Genomic DNA, 15,770 nt, shown 5'->3' with positions numbered 1-15,770 from the left:
CAGTTTCCTGTATTGAACAGTTTTCCTTGGTATCATTTTTGGAAATGAATATAAGTCAGTCTTATTTCCACTCAAGGACTGTGTTTTACAGGAAGAATATGGTATCCCAATTAAAGATAAGGTTACTTATCTTGGTATTGTTATATGCAAGGATGAAAAACAAAGGAGTAATTTGAAGTTTAACCCCATTATTGAGAAAACAAAAAATAAATGTACTAGAATATATTTAATTGTATGGTAGGTCGGTTTATGACTGTCACGCCCTGACCTTAGAGAGACGTTTTATTTCTCTATTTGGTTAGGTCAGGGTGTGATTTGGGGTGGGCATTCTATGTTGTGCATTTCTATGTTGGCCTGATATGGTTCCCAATCAGAGACAGGTGTTTATCGTTGTCTCTGATTGGGGATCATATTTAGGCAGCACCTTTTCCCACTTTCTGGTGTGGGATCTTGTCTATCTATGTATATTTGCCTTAGTGCACATCAGTAGGGTTGGTTGGTTGGTTGGTTGGTTGGTTGGTTGGTTGGTTGGTTGGTTGGTTGGCTGGCTGGCTGGTTGGCTGGCTGGCTGGTTGGTTGGTTGTTGTGTTCAGAGTTTAGATTTATTAAAATTATGTGGAACTCTACTCACGTTGCGCCTTGGTCTCACTCATACGACGAACGTGACAATGACTCATTATCACTTGAATTGCCCCCTACAATTGTGAAGGACTAAGAAGCCTCACTATCTACGGAAAGATCTTCTCAATAATACCCAAGAACAGGGTTTTAGATTTCAATACTCTAAATAAAACTTTTTAAATAAATTGGATTCTGAAGTACAGTGCTTTCGGAAAGTATATAGACCCCTTGACTTTTTCCACATTTTGTTACATTACAGCTTTATTAAAAAATTAATCAAAAACAAAACATCCTCAACAATCTACACACAATGTGCCCTATAATGACAAAGCAAATGTATTAAAAATAAAAAAAACAGATGTAGTATATTTAATTCAACAGCTAATAATAACAAGTAAATGTCAGATCATAAAATGCAAATGGTCTGATTTAAAACCTAACTTTTTTTTACTTTATAAATTAATTTTAACAATATGCAGTGGTGGAAAAAGTACCCAATTGTCATACTGGAGTAAAAGTAAAGATACCTTCATAAAAAATGACTCAAGTAAAATTGAAAGTCACACTCAAACACTCACATATCATTTACAAACCAAGCATTTGTGTTTAGTGAGTCGCCAGATCAGAGGCAGTAGGGATGACCAGGCATGTTCTCTCGATATGTGTGTGAATTTGACCATTTTTCTGTCTTGCTAAGCATTCAAAATGTAACAAGGACTTTTGGGTGTCAGGGAAAATGTAAGGAGTAAAAAGTACATAATTTTATTTAGGTATGTAGAAGTACAAGTTGCCCAAAATATAAATAGTAAACTATAGATACCCCCAAAAACGACTTAAGTAGTACTTTAAAGTGTTTTTACTTAAGTATTTTACACCACTGACAATATGGCACTACTTTATTTTTTAAAAAACTAAAAGGCAATTAAAACCTCTAGTATTATTAATGAACATGATTGGTTTGTTTAGGATTCCTGGCAATGTAAAAGGTTTGTATGTATGCTTTTTTTGTGTGACTATTCCTCTTTTGGTTGTTGATGTTTGTTGTTTTGTTAATAAAAATGCATGTCAAGAGGTGAGTCCTGTGTATCTCAGTTTGTAGATCATGGTGCTTGCAATGTCAGGGTTGTGTGTTCGAGTCCCACGGGATACCAGTATGATGACGTAGAGAAAATGTATGCTCTCATTACTGTGAGTTGCTCTGGTTAAGAGTGTCTAATAAGTCAAATGTAAGTCTAAATTGTGTGAGGTATATTTGACATGGGATATGTACAATTAGGATATAAAAACGATGCCCTTGAATAAGTAGGTCTGACCTACATGAAGGGAACTGATGATACTATGGAAAACCTAACATTTTATGGAGAAGACGATATCCATCATATTAAAATAATGTATTCGAAAATACATTTGTGTGAGCTTTTTGTTGTGCTGATGGGACCAATCGATGACTGCAATCCACTCTAGGGGCGTGGCCATGTCGGAACGTCATTAAATAGGGACAGAAGGAGGGCAGTTTGAAGCAAAAGCGACGGGGTAGTAAACCATGTTCTAATATTCATGCAGTTTGTTACCAAAATAATACTGGCAATATTGCCATATGTGGCAGACTTGAAATAACATTAGGCATCTGGCTACAAAATTGCTCACAAAAATATAAGATAGTTAGCTACTCAAGGAGTTAGATAGCAAGCTAGCGTGTTTAGCTAGCAAGGAATATCAGTTTAGCTAACGTTAGCTAGCTCGGTAATATGGTTTGCGAATTGTTGCATGTTTTTCTTGATTATTTGACTTCACACAAGGCTGTTGAAATGTAGTTTTATACTATTTAGCAAGCTAGCTAGCGAGTTAACTTTCCAATTCAAACAATGGCGAGCGTACATGAAAGTTTGTATTTCAACCCAATGATGACCAATGGGGTGGTCCATGCCAATGTGTTTGGCATCAAAGATTGGGTGACTCCGTATAAAATCTCTGTGCTGGCCTTGCTGTACGAGATGACCACGTCAAAACCAATTGCTCTTCAGGAAAGAAGGCGCTTGAACAAACTCATCCTGCCTCTACAACAGGTTGGAATAGCTATTGATTACCTTACAACTTCTACTTTCCACTGTCAATTGCTTGCTTTTCTTTATCAAAGGTTTGTCTGTCTATCAGGGTCCAGACTTGACTCTTGACCAATTCCTGAAGACTGTGGAAGAATGTTGCCCTCAAACAGCATATGCTGTGAAACTCCGGTATGGATGAGTCCTTGACCCAATTGCTGTGGCCTATGTCTAGTGTAGAAGGTCAGTGATGCATGTTGTCTGCTCTTTCATCACACACATTTTCTCTTAACAGGTTACATGAAATGGCTGATGGAGAGCTGAAGGACATGGAATATTTCTTTGCCACCCTCCCCACTCCTTTCAGCGCTATTGATTCTGAGGCGTATAAGACCAGTGTTGTTGGTGAGTAATAGTAAGCATAATTTGATTTGGAAGTCCAAAGGTTGGATCAATGGAGCATCGTGTTTAGTTAGTGGTGCTATATGAATTTGACAGATTTGAGGTTTTATCATCATGACCTTGACTTTGTTTTCTCAGGCCTGTTCATGAGACACATGCTCCTGGCCTACAACAAGCTGTCCTTCAGCCAGGTGTACAAACTGTACAAAGCCCTGCAGCAGTACTACCACAGTCACTACGCCCAGCCAGGTGATGTCCAGGTGGGGCTGCCTGCCCTGGCTGCAGATGACTCTGACATGGACCTCACCAGCACAGAGGACAACGTAGGGGAGAGGATGGAGAAGGAGGAGCTGGATACTGCACCGCTGCATGAGTCTGAGCTAAGGTTTGTATAATTCACTTGAATAAGTAAAATAAGAGGTGGTAGTAGAGGGAATAGGTTGTAAATATTGGAAGATGGGCAGGGACTCTGCTTTTCTAGCTTCAGGGGGAAGCTGGTTTCACCATTGGGGTTCTAGGAAGAGAAGTGCTTTGATTGGGTTGAGCGGGAGCTGACCCGCATATAGGTGGAACATCCAAGAGACCTGAGGTTGTAGAGTGGAGTACTCGGTTTGGGGTGTAGGGTTTGAGCATAACCTGAAGGTAGGAAGGGGCAGTTCCCCTTGCTGCTCTGTAGGCAAGTACCATGGTCTTGTAGTGGATGCAAGCTTCGACTTGAAGCCAGTGGAGTGTGCAGAGGAGCGGGGTGACATGGGAGACCTTGGGAAGGTTGAACACCAGGCATGACATGTAGTAATCATTCTCATCAGTGTGATGGTCATCAGTTTATCCTTTGCATATTGTTCTTTTTCCTTATTTGCTACTTTTCTTTCTATAGAAATGAGGATGCCCCAAGCAGAGGCCCACTCTCGCAGAAGCAAGCAGAGTACTTTCTTGCTAGACAAGCGTACCTTCTAAAGAATGACGAGAACAAAGCCCTGAAGCCATCTGCCCTGCAGGACGAGCTGAACAACATGCTCAAGTTCAACCCTGACTTTGCTGAGGCGGTGAGGCTCTACTATCAGTTAATATTATGGACTCACTCAAACAAACCTGACAGGAAATTTGTGTGGAGCATAAAGAAAGTGAGCGTTTGAGTGATTTTTGGTCAACCTGATTGTGCTTGAGGCAGCTGTTTTGTGTCTGCAGCATTACCTGAGCTACCTGAACAGCATGCGAGTCCAGGACATCTTCATCTCCACCCACAGTCTGTTACATTACTTTGACCGCCTCATCCTGTCAGGGAGCGAGGGAAAGAGCAACGGGGACGAAGGCTATGGGAGAAGTCTCCGCTACGCTGCCCTCAACCTGGCAGCACTGCATTGTCGCTTTGGACACTAGTGAGTAGTAGTGGGCGTAGATATGGAAAGTCTGTCAATCAGTTGCAGTTTATCTATGCAAGAGGTGATTTTTCATTTGACAAGAATCAATATATCTCTTAAATCAGTCAACAGGCTGACCTGGCTCTACAGGAAGCTATCCGCATCGCCCAGGAGTCCAACGATCACGTGTGCCTGCAGCATTGCCTGGTAGGAGCTTTTACTTTCATGTTCTATGCTCAACATGGAGTATTTACACAATATGGGTAGTCAAGGTTGGTCCGTGTCTATACCTTGTACCACTTTCTCAGCACCAATACTTTATCTGTGAAATCGTCTAATGTATTTGCATCTCTTTCAGAGTTGGCTTTATACCCTTGAACAGATGAAAGGATCTGACAGTTCTGTGCTAACTGAGGACTCAGTGAAAATGGCTGCCCACTTCTGTCTACCGGTAAGAATAGCATGAGCGTGCAGACTGGCGCACTCCAGGTTCTCGTACGGTTTTATGCAATAGATTCAGATAATAGTCCGAATCTACCGCACACCCAAAGCTGATTTGTGAAGGTGCTGGAGGCGAAACAGGAATGTCTATGCACACTTCCAGCCAGAAGCAAATTTATTTAAATTATAGCTGAGCTTTTGGTCAGTCGACCTTCATCCGAGCATATCTCCACAAACAATAGTGGGACAGGTAAGGCCACACAGCGAGCCAGAAGTAATTGCAGACCTGTGGGTACCCACAACACCTAAAGTACCCACAACGGCCACAAGTTGTCATAATATCAGATAGAATTTCAGGATAGAACAAATGTTATAGGTGTATTTCTACTAGAATAAAAACATACACAGGGAATGTGGTGTTAGCATAAGGAACCCATACTCTCAGAGCAATAAAGCTGAGAAATGTCATAAGAAAAGGAAAATGTATACAACACTAAGTACAGTGCATAAGTATACAGACCCCTTGACTTTTTCCACGTTATGTTACAGCCTTATTCTAAAATGGATCAATCAATCTACACACAATACCCCATAATGACAAGGCAAAACATTTTATACGTTTATAATTTATAAAACATTTAATATGGAAATATCACATTTACATAAGTATTCAGACCCTTTATTACTCAGTGCTTTGGCAACGATTACAGCCTCGAGTCTTCTTGGGTATGACACTACAAGCTTGGCACACCTGTATTTGGGAGTTTTTCCCCATTCTTCTCAGCAGATCCTCTCAAGCTCTATCATGATGGATAGTGAGTGTTGCTGTTAAGGGCAGGCTCTGTCTGGGTCACTCAAGGACATTCAGAGACTTGTCCCGAAGCCACTACTGCGTTGTCTTGGCTGTGTGCTTGGGGTCGTTTTCCTGTTGGAAGGTGAACCTTCACCCCAGTCTGACGTCTCGAGCTCTCTGGAGCAGGTTTTCATCAAGGATCTCTCTGTACTTCAAATCAAATTTTATTTGTCACATACACATGGTTAGCAGATGTTAATGCGAGTGTAGCGAAATGCTTGTGCTTCTAGTTCCGACAATGCAGTGATAACAAGTAATCTAACTAACAATTCCAAACTACTGTCTTGTACACAGTGTAAGGGGATAAAGAATATGTACATAAGGATATATGAATGAGTGATGGTACAGAGCAGCATAGGCAAGTTACAGTAGATGGTATCGAGTACAGTATATACATATGAGATGAGTATGTAAACAAAGTGGCATAGTTAAAGTGGCTAGTATACATGTATTACATAAGAATACAGTCGATGATATAGAGTACAGTATATACGTATACATATGAGATGAATAATGTAGGGTAAGTAACATTATATAAGGTAGCATTGTTTAAAGTGGCTAGTGATATATTTACATAATTTCCCATCAATTCCCATTATTAAAGTGGCTGGAGTTGAGTCAGTGTCAGTGTGTTGGCAGCAGCCACTCAATGTTAGTGGTGGCTGTTTAACAGTCTGATGGCCTTGAGATAGAAGCTGTTTTTCAGTCTCTCGGTCCCAGCTTTGATGCACCTGTACTGACCTCGCCTTCTGGATGATAGCGGGGTGAACAGGCAGTGGCTCGGGTGGTTGATGTCCTTGATGATCTTTATGGCCTTCCTGTGACATTGGGTGGTGTAGGTGTCCTGGAGGGCAGGTAGTTTGCCCCCGGTGATGCGTTGTGCAGACCTCACTACCCTCTGGAGAGCCTTACGGTTGAGGGCGGAGCAGTTGCCGTACCAGGCGGTGATACAGCCCGCCAGGATGCTCTCGATTGTGCATCTGTAGAAGTTTGTGAGTGCTTTTGGTGACAAGCCGAATTTCTTCAGCCTCCTGAGGTTGAAGAGGCGCTGCTGCGCCTTCTTCACAATGCCGTCTGTGTGAGTGGACCAATTCAGTTTGTCTGTGATGTGTATGCCGAGGAACTTAAAACTTGCTACCCTCTCCACTACTGTTCCATCGATGTGGATAGGGGGGTGTTCCCTCTGCTGTTTCCTGAAGTCCACAATCATCTCCTTAGTTTTGTTGACGTTGAGTGTGAGGTTATTTTCCTGACACCACACTCCGAGGGCCCTCACCTCCTCCCTGTAGGCCGTCTCGTCGTTGTTGGTAATCAAGCCTACCACTGTTGTGTCGTCCGCAAACTTGATGATTGAGTTGGAGGCGTGCGTGGCCATGCAGTCGTGGGTGAACAGGGAGTACAGGAGAGGGCTCAGAACGCACCCTTGTGGGGCCCCAGTGTTGAGGATCAGCGGGGGGGAGATGTTGTTGCCTACCCTCACCACCTGGGGGCGGCCCGTCAGGAAGTCCAGTACCCAGTTGCACAGGGCGGGGTCGAGACCCAGGGTCTCGAGCTTGATGACGAGCTTGGAGGGTACTATGGTGTTGAATGCCGAGCTGTAGTCGATGAACAGCATTCTCACATAGGTATTCCTCTTGTCCAGATGGGTTAGGGCAGTGTGGTTGAGATTGCATCCTCTGTGGACCTATTTGGGCGGTAAGCAAATTGGAGTGGGTCTAGGGTGTCAGGTAGGGTTCCTCTTTCAATCAGAAAAATATCCCCACAGCATGATACTGCCACCACCATGCTTCACCGTAGGAATGGTGCCAGGATTCCTCCAGACGTGACGCTTGGCATTCAGGCCAAAGAGTTTAATCTTGGTTCTCCTGGTCTGAGAGTCCTTTAGTTGCCTTTTGACAAACTCCAAGCGGGCTGTCATGTGGCTTTTACTGAGTGACTGCTTCTGTCTGGCCACTCTACCATAAAGGCCTGATTGGTGGAGTGCTGCAGAGACTGTTGTCTTTCTGGAAGTTTCTCCCATCCCACAGAGGGACTCTGGAGCTCTGTCAGTGACCATTGAGTTCTTGGTCACCTCCCTGACCAAGGCCCTTCTCCCCCGATTGGTCAGTTTGGCCGGGCGGCCAGCTCTAGGAAGAGTCTTGGTGGTTCCAAACTTCAGTGACCTTCAGTGCTGCATGAATGTTTTTGTACTTTCCTCCAGATCTGTGCCTCTACACAATCCTGTCCTTCAACCTCATGGTTTGTTTTTTGCTCTGACATGCACTAACAACGGTGGGACCTTATATAGACAGGTGTGTGCCTTTCCAAATCGTATCCAAATAAATTTACCACGTGGCATCCAATCAAGTTGTAGAAATCTCAAGGATGATCAATGGAAACAGGAGCTCATAGCAAAGGGTCTGAATATTAATGTAAATAAGGTATTTAAATATAAATATATTTTTATAAATTAGCAAACATTTCTAACCTGTTTTCGCTTTGTCATTGTGGGGTGTTGTGTCGATTTTAATTTAGTACATTTTTGAATCCGGCTGTAACCGCACAAAATGTGGGAAAGGGGAAGGTGTCTGATTACTTTCCGAATGCACTGTACATATGTAGAACCAGAAGAAATCTAGAAAACAAGTAGATAACATTTTAAGGTAACCTGTTGGGTAAGTATCGGGCCACTAGAGCCATCTTGAATACAGGACACCCTCATACCAGTGAAGGGGTTGGGTGTGATGCTAAGATGATGACAAGAATTACAACATGACACTCCTATCAAAATCCTCATTGTGTCATAACGGCGCCTAAAGTATGAATCCAGAGGAGTTCTCTCCAGCAGAGTTAACTGTCATTATCTCCTCCTGGTGACACACCTCTACAATTCCAGGGCATTGAGAAGACGCACTGGATAAAGTGAAAAGCAACGTGGTCATTTTCATCCTTGCGTCTTATAGAATAAGTGAACAAAAAGAGCTCTGTTTCAAGCTTCTGGATGTCTTGCCCATGTACATGTTATCACAAACACAGTGTAGGCTAGAAATCACATATTTTGTATTGCATGTGATAGGCCCTTTAACACTACATATATTTCCAGACCTAGGGTGTCGGAACTCAGTTCTTTTTTTGGTGTTGCACTGAGCACCATAACTACAGGCGTAATTTCCTTCTCTCCGGGGAGTAAGGAGGGTTTGTTTAGAACCCGTGTGTAGAGGCTGGCTTGAACCATTCTACTGCGAAGATCGGGGCCTCGTTTGTAGATGAAAAAGGTGTGGGGGGTTCTTGATCACTGTTTTTAATCATAAAGGCTTTGGGTGGGAATTTACACTGAACAAAAATAAACGCAACTTGTGAAGTGTTGGTCCCATGTTTCATGAGCTGAAATAAAACAGATAGGAAAATGCTGCTCATGCTCCCAGGTAATTTAAAAAACAATTTATAACGTTTAGACCCTTAGGTCTTCATCAGACATTGTTGTCGTTGGACATAAAATCACCTAGGAGCATGAGCAGCAGTGTTTTGCCTTTTTATTTTCCAAGGCTTTGCCTACATCTCCAGCACCTGCAGAATGTACCTGGATGTGTGTATGTTCTTCAGCTTTTGTACTGAAATAGAAAATGCCAGGAATGTTCCATACGCACAAAAAACACATTTCTCCCATTCTGTGCACAAATATGTTTACTTCGCTGTTAGTGAGCATTTCCCCTTAGCCAATATAATTAATCCACCTGACAGGTGTGGCATATCAATAAGCTGATTATACAGCATGGTCATTACACAGGTGCACCTTGTGCTGGGGACAGTGAAGACCACTTTAAAATGTGCTGTTTTGTCACACAACACAATGCCACAGATGTGTCAAGTTTTGCAGTAGCGTGCCATTGGCATGCTGACTGCAGGAATGTCCACCTGAGCTGTTGCCAGATAATTGAATGTTCACTTCTCTACCATAAGCTGCATTCAATGTAGTTTTTGACGAATGTCCAACCGCAGACCACATGTAACCACACCAGCACAGGACCTCCACATCCGGCTTCTTCATATGAGATCATCATGGGGGGGGGATTTCTGTCTCTAATAAAGTCCTTTTGTGGGGAAAAATGTATTCTGATTGGCTGGACTTGGCTCCCCAGTGGATGGGCCTGGCTGCCAAGTGGGTGGGCCTATGCCCTCCATGGACCACTCATGGCTACACCCCTGCCCAGTCATGTGAAATCCATAGATTAGGGCCTAATGAATTTTTTTCAATTGACTGCTATCCTTATATGAACTGTAACTCAGTAAAATCTTTGAAATTGCTGCATTTATATTTTTGTTCAGTATAGTTGCGATTGAAAACTAGAGAAGCTGTTCACAGATTAATTCATTAGGTGGTGACATTGCTCCTTCACGGTCCTGTAATATCCCAGTGCATCTGGGGCTTTTCCATGAGAGATATTTGTGTAGAGCCTCTCTAGATCAAATGCAGCCAATATGATGATGTCAGGGAGATTAGACTGTTCTGATATTTTATTAATTACATCTGTAGAATCTTTGATGTATGCGGGGAGTTTTTCCACAATAGGCTTAATGAAAGAATCAACACATTTGGAGAGTGGCTCTAGAAGAGTCAGTACTGGCAACGATGGGTCTGCCCTTAGGTTTGAAACTGAGAGGTCAGGCTATGGGAGTTCAGTAGAGCCAGGTGTTTACTAAGCCTCAAATTACCTTCACTCTCTCTCTCCTTCTCAGTACCTGGTGTCTCTTGGCATTCAGTCCCTGGTCCAGCAGGGGGCGGTCCAGGGCAAGACAGCCCATGAGCTGATGGACGCTCTGAAGGACACAGACATCCTGCACTGGAAGCACAGCCTGTCAGAGCTCATAGACATCAGCCTGGCTCAGACTACGTCCATATGGAGGATGTATGGCAAGAGGTGGGTCTCCTTCACGCATCCTGATCCTCCCTGACAATCAGAATCCACACTGAACATAAACAATCCCAACCAGTAAGTTTATCTTTCAGTATGAAACCTGTTTTTTACTCGATTGGTAAGAAAAAAAGAGTGAATGTCAATTATTGATATCCAGTCTTGACTAATTTAATTAATCCAACACACATTCACTGACTGCATGTCTCCAACATTCATGTCCTGTTAAACGTATGTGTTCTTCCAGCACCATGGCTCAGCAGCAGGCCCAGCTCCTCCTGAACATGAATAGCCTGGAGCAGGTTAACTTTGGGGTCCAGCAGAACAACACAGAGGCCTTTGCTGTGGCCCTCTGCCACCTGGCTGAGCTTCATGCTGAACAGGTACTGTAGTTGGTACACCTCATCCCACCTCTTTCTCTTTGGCTTCAGTCCCTCTGTCACGTCTCCCTCCGTGCTCATTTAGTCACTCAGGGCCGTTTCCTAACCAATGATGTGATCCAAATTAAGCTCAGGAGATGTGCACTTGTGTAGGCTGTGGGTGAGGCCTGCACCAGTTACATGGCCCTGTCTCCCTCCCTCCAGGGCCTGTATGGGGCTGTGTCTGAGGTCCTGAAGCATCTGAAGGAGCAGTTTCCACCTCACACCCAACATGCCAAGGTGAGCCATTCTGAACTCCTGCTCTTCTCTATCCATCAACTTTAGACTTGGCCTCGATCCCCATGTTTAGCACTTTCCTATTGCTGCGGTACACAGAAACGCCATTGTCTTCTTTTCAAAGGCGATGACACTGACATGGCTGGTATGAGGTGGGCTGTTCACTGTAATGTTTTGTGTTCTGTCACCCAGCTGTGGATGCTCTGTGACCTCAAGATCCAGTTTGACAGAGCTATGAATGATGGGAAATACCACTTGGCAGAGCCCCATGTCACAGCCATTGCTGCCTTGAACAAAACGGAGGGTCTTTATAGGTAAGGAAGGGTCATGACTCAGAACATAGAACACCTTTACACAGTCTTCCAGTGCTGTAGCTATCTGTATGTGGGGCTTTCCACAAATTCAGTGGCTTTTGAGAAGTGTAACTTGGTCCCCAAAAACGTTTTGATTTCACCTAATTTGAACATTGTCATAAAGAGCACATGTTCAACTTGATGAGACACACTTTTTCCCATCTCAAGAGATACAAATAAATAAGACTATACTAAGTGGCAGAAAAAGGAACAGGGTTGACTGTAACAGGGTTGATGATTTCATATTAAATCAGCCACAAATCCTCTTGTGACAGGCACAATGAAAGCTTGTTATGTACCTCAGGGAGGGGCAACTGAATGTAAGCTCCACAAAAAAATGTGACATTGCTAAAACGTTTCAAGCCTGTCTATCTATGGGTAACAGGGTTGACATGTTATTCTCGACACGCTCAGTTTTCCACCACAGAACACCAGAAAATTGCCAAAAAGAGTAGAACCAGATCACCTGCTTTTTTACACTATGATTTAACTATTAATGTTACATTTTTCTTTTGAAACCAAATATTTTAAAATGAAGTAGTTTCACCAGATTCAAATTTGAGTTCAATTAATGTAACAGTGTTGACCTTAAAATGAGTGACAGACGTAAATGAATCACTAATCACATTAAATAATCACCTTCAGAAATGACTTTGTCCAAGTAACAAAATAACCAGGGTTTTACAATGATGAGGAAGCTAGTATACATTTTGGGGGTGTGTGGGTTGAAATCTTCCTAGAAGTGACACGGGTTGACGAAGGAACAGATTTATTGAAGGTGGTCTATATTAAAGGCCACTTCATTTCATAGAACAGGCTTTTAAAATGCAATATTGGTGTACAATTTAAAATATTAAAGGGACGCAAACCGCATTCTTTTCGTGGAACGACCCATGTGTATATCTGTCGTGTTAACAGGAAAGCTCAAGTGCTGAAGGCCTTGAACCGGACTACTGAAGCGTACAGTATCCTGCAGAGGCTGCAGCTGTACTGCGAGAAGACCAAGTACACAGAGATGATCATCAGGTAGGCTCTAAATGAAACAACAGACTCCCTATTTTTGTGGTAAGGGTTGTTTATCAGATATGTGTTTTAGACATATTGGTATGCCTTGTGCAGGGTGATGCTGGTCACAGCTGAGTTGCATTGGGAGTCGTCAGGTTTTGCCACAGCCCTTCCTCTCCTGCTGCAGGCCCTGGCCCTGGCCAGACAGCACCACCTACAGGCCTTGGCCTCCGAGACCATCCTTCACCTGGCTTTCACTCAGGTCAGCACATCAGACGCGCACATGCAATATGTAACCCTGTTATGGCAAACACACCATCGTAAACTCTCTCAAACCCCTACACATACTAACACACACATCTTCAAACCCCTTAACTTAGACAGAACTGCATATTGTATGCAAAGTAAACTCCCACATCTAGGCAAAACAAGGAAATTCAAACTGGGTTATACACTGCTAAAAAAATAAATGGAACACTAAAATAACACATCCTAGATCTGAATGAATGAAATATTCTTATTAAATACTTTTTTTCTTTACATAGTTGAATGTGCTGACAACAAAATCACACAAAAATTATCAATGGCAATCAAATTTATCAACCCATGGAGGTCTGGATTTGGAGTCACACTCAAAATTAAAGTGGAAAACCACACTACAGGCTGATCCATCTTTGATGTAATGTCCTTAAAACAAGTCAAAATGAGGCTCAGTAGTGTGTGTGGCCTCCACGTGCCTGTATGACCTCCCTACAACGCCTGGGCATGCTCCTGATGAGGTGGCGGATGGTCTCCTGAGGGATCTCCTCCCAGACCTGGACTAAAGCATCCGCCAACTCCTGGACAGTCTGTGGTGCAATGTGGCGTTGGTGGATGGAGCGAGACATGATGCCCCAGATGTGCTCAATTGGATTCAGGTCTGGGGAACGGGCGGGCCAGTCCATAGCATCAATGCCTTCCTCTTGCAGGAACTGCTGACACACTCCAGCCACATGAGGTCTAGCATTGTCTTGCATTAGGAGGCACCCAGGGCCAACCGCACCAGCATATGGTCTCACAAGGGGTCTGAGGATCTCATCTCGGTACCTAATGGCAGTCAGGCTACCTCTGGCGAGCACATGGAGGGCTGTGCGGCCCCCCAAAGAAATGCCACCCCACACCATGACTGACCCACCGCCAAACCGGTCATGCTGGAGGATGTTGCAGACAGCAGAACGTTCTCCACTGCGTCTCCAGACTCTGTCACGTCTGTCACATGTGCTCAGTGTGAACCTGCTTTCATCTGTGAAGAGCACAGAGCGCCAGTGGCTAATTTGCCAATCTAGGTGTTCTCTGGCAAATGCCAAACGTCCTGCACGGTGTTGGGCTGTAAGCACAACCCCCACCTGTGAACGTCGGGCCCTCATACCACCCTCATGGAGTCTGTTTCTGACCGTTTGAGCAGACACATGCACATTTGTGGCCTGCTGGAGGTAATTTTGAAGGGCTCTGGCAGTGCTCCTCCTGCTCCTCCTTGCACAAAGGCGGAGGTAGCGGTCCTGCTGCTGGGTTATTGCCCTCCCACGGCCTCCTCCACGTCTCCTGATGTACTGGCCTGTCTCCTGGTAGCGCCTCCATGCTCTGGACACTACGCTGACAGACACAGCAAACCTTCTTGCCACAGCTCGCATTGATGTGCCATCCTGGATGAGCTGCACTACCTGAGCCACTTGTGTGGGTTGTAGACTCCGTCTCATGCTACCACTAGAGTGAAAGCACCGGCAGCATTCAAAAGTGACCAAAACATCAGCCAGGAAGCATAGGAACTGAGAAGTGGTCTGTTGTCACCACCTGCAGAACCACTCCTTTATTGGGGGTGTCTTGCTAATTGCCTATAATTTCCACCTGTTGTCTATTCCATTTGCACAACAGCATGTGGAATTTATTGTCAATCAGTGTTGCTTCCTAAGTGGACAGTTTGATTTCACATAAGTGTGATTGACTTGGAGTTACATTGTGTTGTTTAAGTGTTCCCTTTATTTTTTTGAGCAGTGTATTTAAAAACTCCAAATAGTTTGTGTTCTTCTCCTTCCCCCTGTCCAGTTGATGCTGGGAGTGCCGGAGCAGGCTCTGGGTGTCCTTCATGAGGCGATGGAGCCCATCCTGGCCCACGGAGCGGTCATGGATAAGGGCAGAGCTCTGCTCCTGGCAGCCCGCTGTCAGATGGCAATGGCTGGGACCCGGTCCAATGGCCAGAGGCATGCAGGTAGCACACATCCCCAACACAAACTTAATATCACTCACTACCTCAAATGTACATGTTTGCAGATACAATTACTTTGTCATGCAAGTACATAGACAGGAGTCGTTCAGAGTCTTCCTCCCTGTTGTCTCCCTCCAGCTTTAGGCCTGGCTGTGCAATCGCTGGGAGAGGCTGCAGCCTACTTCTCCATGCTGGACTGTAAGGAGCGTCTCCGTGATGTCCACTACCTGCAGGCCCGGCTGCACCACACCCTTGGACAAACCCCCCAGCGCAACAAATGTGCCATGCTGTTCCGCCTCCTGGACCAGGAGCTGCAGGCGCCGGGGGCAGCTGTCGCCATGCGACTCTGAACAGTCATCACCACCCCGCCTTCTCCGACACAGACCGGAACATATACTGGTGTACTCTGTCATTGTCATGGACTTCGCATTCTATCCTATCTTTTGGTTCAAATTGCAACATTGCTTGTGTGTTAAAGAGTAGAGAAACCACTGGTTTAGGGCACTCCCAATTTACATTGCAAGCTTGTATCGTCTATCTACAATATAAAGATCAGACTTCAAGTCTCTGTAATCTTTTCTCATGTTTGTTGTGCTTTTTTTTGGCAAAATGGAAAACAAGAAAATCACTAATTTGTTCCACATGAAATGTTTGTCTGACTACCACTAGAAAGAGTGCAGCCTGTTTGGGCCTCCCTACAATTTTAATGTTTATTTGCAGTAAAAGCAGTTCCAACAAACGTAGGTGTTTCCCTCAGGACGTGATGGATAACTGTGCAGGATCCAGAGGCCTCGATATGGAAACCTAGATGCCGCCACACCACCTCTTTGAGTAGCACCCACATAGTATTTGAATTTCAGCATACATACCGTTATACAACAGTTTATCCTTTATTCAGGACC

At 44.2% G+C, this 15,770-nt stretch overlaps 1 protein-coding gene across 1 annotated transcript; it reads left to right on the top strand.

Moving 5' to 3' along the window:
* The first annotated feature begins 2,111 nt into the window (after nt 1–2,111).
* On the top strand, nt 2,112–15,446 carry LOC139389384 (anaphase promoting complex subunit 5). The gene is made up of 16 exons (XM_071136105.1): nt 2,112–2,687; nt 2,776–2,855; nt 2,959–3,068; nt 3,204–3,450; nt 3,943–4,111; nt 4,254–4,444; nt 4,552–4,633; nt 4,785–4,877; nt 10,437–10,618; nt 10,860–10,995; nt 11,197–11,271; nt 11,461–11,582; nt 12,540–12,647; nt 12,741–12,888; nt 14,709–14,871; nt 15,007–15,446. The coding sequence occupies exons 1-16, from the start codon at nt 2,487–2,489 to the stop codon at nt 15,216–15,218; spliced, it is 2,319 nt and encodes a 772-aa protein (XP_070992206.1). The 5' UTR covers nt 2,112–2,486; the 3' UTR covers nt 15,219–15,446.
* The last annotated feature ends 324 nt before the right edge of the window (nt 15,447–15,770 follow it).

The sequence above is a fragment of the Oncorhynchus clarkii genome, chromosome 30, assembly GCF_045791955.1.
Source record: "Oncorhynchus clarkii lewisi isolate Uvic-CL-2024 chromosome 30, UVic_Ocla_1.0, whole genome shotgun sequence".
In the NCBI taxonomy this organism is placed as follows: Eukaryota; Metazoa; Chordata; class Actinopteri; order Salmoniformes; family Salmonidae; genus Oncorhynchus; species Oncorhynchus clarkii.
Note: the sequence above shows the minus strand (reverse complement) of the source record. Positions and strands in the feature narration are given on the sequence as shown.